This window comes from Bubalus kerabau, chromosome 1 (genome assembly GCF_029407905.1).
Source record: "Bubalus kerabau isolate K-KA32 ecotype Philippines breed swamp buffalo chromosome 1, PCC_UOA_SB_1v2, whole genome shotgun sequence".
In the NCBI taxonomy this organism is placed as follows: Eukaryota; Metazoa; Chordata; class Mammalia; order Artiodactyla; family Bovidae; genus Bubalus; species Bubalus kerabau.
The window spans coordinates 226,392,965-226,400,216 of record NC_073624.1 but is presented as its reverse complement, the minus strand read 5'-3'; the positions used below and the strand labels follow the sequence as shown (position 1 = coordinate 226,400,216).

The 7,252-nt window shown below is 54.7% G+C and overlaps 1 protein-coding gene across 1 annotated transcript; it reads right to left on the bottom strand.

The window, feature by feature from the left end:
• Nucleotides 1-858: 858 nt before the first annotated feature.
• On the bottom strand, nt 859-4,089 carry POU4F3 (POU class 4 homeobox 3). Its single transcript, XM_055557239.1, has 2 exons — nt 3,705-4,089; nt 859-3,389 (listed from the first exon to the last, which is right to left on the bottom strand). Exons 1-2 carry the CDS (start codon nt 3,822-3,824, stop codon nt 2,493-2,495), a joined length of 1,017 nt encoding a protein of 338 aa, XP_055413214.1. The 5' UTR covers nt 3,825-4,089; the 3' UTR covers nt 859-2,492.
• Nucleotides 4,090-7,252: the final 3,163 nt, after the last annotated feature.

Here is a 7,252-nt window from a genome sequence, read left to right as displayed (position 1 = left end):
TATTGCATCAGCCGTATTTTAAATTTTCAAAACCCACAATATAATGTAATGGCATAAGGGCATTTATTATTAAAGGACACCCGATGGAGGGGAGGTGGAGGAATTGCTGGGGCTGTTGCGCAAGGCGGCGGCGACGAGCTGAGGTCCAGGGATTGGGGGCGATCCCCAGGTTTGCTTTTGCAGTGGGGGGGGGGGGGGCGTGCTGCGCAGAGGGGAGACCTGCTCTGCTTCGAATTTCAGGCTGGACGCGATGACCCAGAGTTCTTTGAAGACACGGTGGGGAAATGTACAGAAGACTTCTGGGCTTGGAACATTCATTTTTAAATCATGAAGGTGTTTCTGCGGCTCACAAATAAGATTTCCTCCCCCTTTTAGAGTGTGTCGAAGAAAGAGTGAGAAGGAAACCGGCATCTGTTAAGCACCTATTGTGAACAAGCACTAAGATAGGATCTTTGCAGAAGGTATCTTTTTACCACCGCCACCCCCATACACCTCCCCACCCCCCCCCCACCCCCCCACACACAGAAACCAAGATAGACGCTGGAATAACCTCCTGGACGATAATTTCAAATGAATTTCTGAAGTAATCCCAAAGAAATCCTAACGACTCTGTCCCAGCAAAGAACACCTTCCTCTCTCTTTGCATCTCTCTGTTCACCTCCCATCTAGCCGGTTGAATCTTTTAAAATAATGTTTCCTACTAAGAGCCAAGCACCACCAGACGGCTTAAATAAACAATCTTACTCAATCCTGACAATAACCTTGTGATAAGTATTAGCATCTTCATGCTGCAGACAATCAACGGAGACTCAGAGAAGTTTAAGAAACTGGATTCAGGATCATTCAGCCAATGAGTGGAGGTACTGGGGGCTCCTACTCCCATTGCTGCTGCTGCTGCTGCTGCTAAGTCGCTTCAGTTGTGTCCGACTCTGTGCGACCCAGAGACGACAGCCCATCATTAGTCAGGCCTAAAAGTTTTCGGTCTGAGTCAAGTTGAACAAATAGAAGCTGACAGATTTGCACTTGGGGAAGTGTACAGGAAGGATCTGGAAACTCTGAGGTCTAGGGAGGGTCTGGGTGAGAAGATAAGGCACCCAGGGAAAAGGAGCAAGGAGAAATAATTGCAGGAGATTGGCCTGCTAGAAATGATAGTTCAGCCCTTCTGGGTTCTCACTTCTAAATGCTTTCCGAGACTAGTACTCCTTAACCTCCGAGAAAGTAAAGCACCGCGATTCGGGTTGAAAAATAAAGCATTTATTTTAGAAGTTAATTCAAGGGGTAAAGAGAGAAGGAAACAATATTTTATTTGCATCTATTCAGACAACAAAACCAAAGGTCACACAGCAACACACAAATTACATGAAGCAACGAAAGATAAAATGTGACGGGGCCAGAGGCACTGGGGTGAAAAGGACTCAGGCCAGTGGTTTGGCCCCACAATCAGCTCAAAACTATGAGTGAACCTCCACCAAGAGGTTGGGGGATGGAAAAAAGTGGCGGTAAATAAATAATAGTAAACAATGATGCGAACAGTAATAAAAGCGTAACGAGGTGAGCCTTGTTAGAAGGACTTGCATATGCTCCGCAGAGTTACAGTTACTTTCGTTCAGGCAGCCACCTCTACGATGCTCTGAGAGTCTGGCTGGAACAGTGAGCAAGGGTCAGAGAGTCCTCAGTCCGACCGGAAAGCTACCAATCCCCCGCCTTTCTTCAGGCAGTCTTTACCCCTCGAACGGCCAGCAGATCGTGGAAGATGGGCCACAGCAGGGGCTGGCTGCTGCTTGCAACCCAGCTACAGGATTCCAGCATTTTCAGTCGCTCAAAAGGGCCCACTTTTTCCGGAGCCCACCCTATGGCGGAGAACAGCTCGGAGCAGGCAACTCTCTGCACATTTTCCCTGAACCTAATTCATGCTACCTTAGAGAACGTACAGCAAACCAAAGGATGAGATGGATAGAATTTAGGTGGAGAAGGGAATATAAGGCTATCCTTTGGAAACATACGTGTATTTTATATACTCTAAATAAATCTCCAGTACATGTTTGTACCCCACTTAGACTTTGTATTATTACTTATCACTTCCTTCCCATCCCTTCACCCCTTGTCTAATCACGCTAAGCAAACTGATGCCTTCAAGCCAGAGTCTTGCAGTCGGGCTAATTGACTATCCCTTACTTTTGGGCTCCTGCCCTGAGGTCGCGCAGCCCTGGGCGCGAAGGAGATTTTCAGCACCACGGAGAGCACAAGTCCCTCCAGGCCTGGCTTTCCTGAATTTTTTTCTTAGCGCCCAGTTTTCTGGTGGGAACAGAAAGGAAGGAAGGGAAAGGGAATGCCGGGAGGCAATTAATTAGGATAAAGGGGAAAGTCTGTGACTTCGGGGGTGAGAGCCTGACCTGCCAGGAAACGTCTTGGAGCCCCCATAACCGTTCCCCCCAACTCCAGGGGGACATACACTCAGCTCTCCCGGCCCCGGACGCCGTGCCCCGTCGCAGTCAGTGGACAGCCGAGTACTTCATTCGTTTCTGTTTCTGTCTCTGGTTGCAGAACCAGACCCTCACCACGTTCTTTTTAAGGTCCAGTTTCTCGGCGATGGCCGCGATCTTTTCGGATGAGGGCCGCGGCTGGATCGCAAAGTAGGCCTCCAGCGAGCGCTTCTCCGGCGCCGCGATGGACGTGCGTTTGCGCTTCCGCTCACTGCCATTGAAGAGCTCCGGCTTGCTATTTTTCTCTCGATAGGCGGCCTCGGCTTCCTCCAGCCAGGCCTGGAGTACCGGCTTGAGCGCAATCATGTTGTTGTGCGAGAGAGTGAGAGACTCGAACCTGCAGATGGTGCTCTGGCTGAGCGAGCCGACGCCGGGGATCTTGAGGTTGGCCAGGGCCGCACCCACGTCCGCCTGGGTCACCCCTAGCTTGATGCGCCGCTGCTTGAAGCGCTCAGCGAAGGCCTCGAGCTCTCGCGGGTCCGACTCCACGTCGCTGAGGCAGGCAGGCATAGCGCTATGAGGCGCCACGGCATGTGGGTGGCTCATGCCCATGGCCTGATGCAGGTGGCCCATGGCGCCCAGGTGGTGCGGGTGGATCTGGGCCGGCATAACCGAGTGCTCGGGGGCGCCCAAGCCGCTCACGCTCAGCGTGGGCGAGATGTGCTCTAGTAAGTCGCCCTCGAGGCCCTGGTGCACGGCGTGGTGCGGGTGCGAGGTGAGCGCGGCCGGGTGGGAGATGGGCACGGTGGACGAAGTGGACGTGCAGGGCACGCTGCTCATGGTATGGTAGGTGGCGTCGGGCTTGAACGGATGGTTCTTGCCGTGGGAGACGATATCCACCGCCGCCAGAGCTTCGGCGCGTGCCAGCAGGCTCTCATCAAAGCTTCCAAATATATTACCCTGCAGCTGCAAGCGAGAAGGCGCACAGCACGGTCAGTGGGGAATACTGTCAACTCAGGATTAAAACACATTTTCAAGCAACCGAGATGCCTCTCCTCAAAGCCCAGGTCATAAAAATTAATACGGAGACAGAGGCTCTGCTGGAACAGACGTGTGGATCAGAGACATGAATGAGAGAGAGAGCGCGCCAGGAGAGAGCGCGGGGGAGACAAGGAGAGGGGTTCAGACAGCGGCGATTGTTCTGGGCGACATGAAAAAAACATGAAGCAAGTGCCTGTCAAAAAATGTGCCTTAGAGCGGTAATTATGCTCCACTACGTACCTGCGGGGCTGGGAGACAGACTCGGCGCATGGCCTCGGAGCCGGAGTGCAGGCTGGAGAATTTGGGTTCTTGAAGCACCGGGTGCATGCCGAAAGGTTGCTTGGCGTTCATGGCCATCATCTTCGCTCGCCGGGCAGGGAGGCAGCGAGGGACATGGATCAGGCTCTTCTCGCTGGCTCGCCGCGCTCCAAGTGAGCGCCGCTCAGCGCCCGCGCTCCCCTCGCCCTCTCGCTCGCTGCCTCCCCTCTCCCCCACCTGCTTCTTCACTCATCTTACAAGCAGCCTGCCAGGAAGGGCCCGGGCGCGCGCAGGCGTGCTCACGCGCCCGAGACTCGCAGGGGCGGCCCGGGAGGCGAGGCCAGGCGGCAGCTCTCCGCGCGCCTCTCGGCACGGGCCCCCGCCGCCCCCGCCCCAGCATTTATACCCCTGCCTGGCCGGGCCTCCCCGCGTCCGCCCCGCCCCGCCCGGCTCCAGCCAGCAGACCTTCCGGAATCTTACTTCTTTGCGGACTTTTTCTCCCCAAAGTCCCAACCTTTCCATCCTGTCCCAACTCGCACAAGCCAGACAGAAGGGCAGCCGTGGGCCAGGAAGCTGACCCTACCCCAACCCACCGCGCGCACGGGCGCGCGCACACACACAGACACACTCACTCACTTTGTCGGCCCGGCTGCCGCCAAACTGCCCATTTCCAGGGCGCTCCTGGCCACACGCCCGAGCGGTACACTAGAGTCCGGCCCAGCCGCGCAGCGAAGAGGCGCCTCCAAGCGCCCAGACGGGCTCCGGGGAGGATGAGAAACAACCAGGAGGAGCCCCCAGTGACCTCGACCTCCACCTCCCAGTCGGCCGCGCCGGTGGATGTGGGGAATGTAACTGCCTGCCCAGGCCAGGAGGCCTGAGGTCTCCTCCCCGCACTTAGCTTTCTTGCCTTCGCTTGAAAGGACAATTTGCCCCCCAGCTCCGTCTCCCCAACCAGCCGACCTAAGGACAGCTGTATTTTTTAGAGTGGTCACCGTTCAGGACTGCCCACCGGCCTTGGGAGTGGGTGAACAGACTTTTCTTGGGCCGATGACGCTTATAAGCCCTATTCCCCAAACAGTAGCTTTCACTTTTAAGCTCCTACTATGTGCTGGGCAGTTTAGTGTGTTAGCCCCTGGTGTCTTCACACCCTGCTGGGCTGGGCTGTGATGCCATTTTACAGACGAGGAACACGCGTGTCGGTGGGGTTTGTGCCCAAGGCAACACAACTGGTTGGGAGCTGAGCCATTCACTCACTCGTTCCGTGCTCGTTATCCGTTTTCCACATGTATTTACTGACAGCGTCCTATGTGCCAGGCGCCACGTCTGACGTCCCAGGCTCCTAACCGCTTGGTACTTCGTCTTCCTTACCGAAGTTTCCTTCCCGTGCGCCCCGGGGTTAGTGTGGCCCCGCCCCCTCCCCTCTGCTCCCGGCTTCTTCCCTAGTTTCTCCCCGTCTCTCCTCGCCTTTCCCCGCGCTAGTAAACAGCGTGAATAATGCATGGGGAATCCTAGGTCCGCGGCCGCCCGCGCCGCCCTCCGGGTTGGGAGAGAAGCCCTGTGGGCCCAGCTGAGCCCACCTCGCCGCCGCCTCCACCGCGGGGCGGCCTTCGGGTTTCAGTGATGCTGGCAGCCGCGCCTGAGGGTGTGAGTCGGGGTTCCCAGAAGGTTAACGGAGTGGGGGTGGGGGTGGCGGTGGGGTGAAGGGGCCACCCCCAAGCCTAAGAGGAAACGCTGCCAGGTCCGGCCTCCCCCACCTCCGGTCCTGCCAATCCGCCATCTCCGAATCGGAGCCTGTCTCCTGGCCTGGATCCCGTCCTCCAACCCCAGAAGCCACGTGCCGCCCTTTTACTAACCCTTTCTGGGCCTCCGTTTGCCGAGCTCTAAAATGGGAGTTGCCCTGCTGTTTGTTTGCCTTCCTGGGTTCTGGTGAAGACGCTTCCACCTGGAGTAGAACGTAAAGCACTCAGTCAACTTCCTGACAGCCTGATGCTTTGGGGCGCAGGCTCTAACCTCGGATCTTGCTGACGGAGAGTCCAAGAGCCACCTTCGAGTCTGCATATGGCACTATTATCTGTTACTCTCCTCCTCTGATAGTTGTGGAGAATGCACAGATAAGCATTTGGTACCATGCTTGGCACACTGAAATCATGGACTGAATGCTTGTTCCTTTCTTCTTTCTCCCTCAACTTAGAAATCTGTTGGGAGCAGGAGTGGCCTAGGTTCTCTGTGGAAAATGGTTTGTCTGCAGGAGCAAACTGGTTCCTTGCTGTCCTCTGTTCATCTGCTTTGCACCACACTCCATAGTGAGGGCTGGGACACAGATGCGAATCAGACACCATCTCTGCCCTCACAAAAGCACCAGTCTAAAATCCACTTCAGGAAATAGTCTGTCTCATGCACAAGAAATTGACTGTCTCAGCCACAGAGAGCAAGGCTGATGGGATTCTTGAAGTATAGAGTACACATAAAAACCATGGGCCTCGGGAAGACCAGGCGTAGGATAGTATTCAAACACTGGATGGATGTGACCCTGGCTGGGCCTCAGTTTACCCAGGAGAGAGGGCTGGACCAGACCATTGCTAAGCTCTTCTAGCTGAAGCAAAAGACTACTGTTCTGGTTAATTTAAATGCAACACATTGTGAGCAAGTCAGGAGCTTCTCTCCAGGAATTCTCAACTCCTTAGTAGCTAAATGTAGCATTATTTGATCACTCACCAGCATTTAGGACCACTTGTTCTTGTTTTCTGCACAATACTAGAAGCCAAAAGGAAAAGGGGAGTGGGAACCTGGGGATACTGGATCCTCCAGGGAAAAGAATATATAATTTGCCTGGCCTTATGGAGAAGGAAATGGCAACCCACTCCAGTATTCTTGCCTGGAGAATCCCAGGGACGGCGGAGCCTGGTGGGCTGCCGTCTATGGGGTCGCACAGAGTCAGACACGACTGAAGCAACTTAGCAGCAGCAGCAGCATGGTGCCCTGAGACCCTAGCTGTCTGTGAAGCGGAACCCCCCCCCCCCCCAGAAATGGAGGGAAAAGCCCATCTACATCCATTCTTCCCTGTTTTGTTTCCCAAGGGCCTGGGACATGCTGGCCAGGGTCGAGGTCAAGCAGAGGTCAGAGAAAGAGTAAAGCTAACTAGCCCTCTTAGGCCTCCAGTGCAGATCTTTGGCTCACCAACCCCCACTCCAACATCCTGAGGCATTAGAATCACAAATCAAAAGCCACGCTTGCATCAGGCAACCTGTGTTCCCTGGGTTTTTCCCACTCTGCTCTTCAGGAGGGTCTACCAGCAGCTCTAGGCGGCCAGCAGTAAGATGACACCCATCCTCAGGGACCAGTCTTACTGAGAAGGCTCTGGAGACAACAGACTCAAGAAGAAGGAAGAGACCATTTAGAAAGCAACTGGAAGGAGAGCCCCAGAACACAGTCAATAACATCATCTATACTGTACAGAATTTGCAAACTTAAATTGTCAGGGGCAAGTCTGATAAAATTTATTAGCTGAGTGTATAAAAGGGAGGATTGGG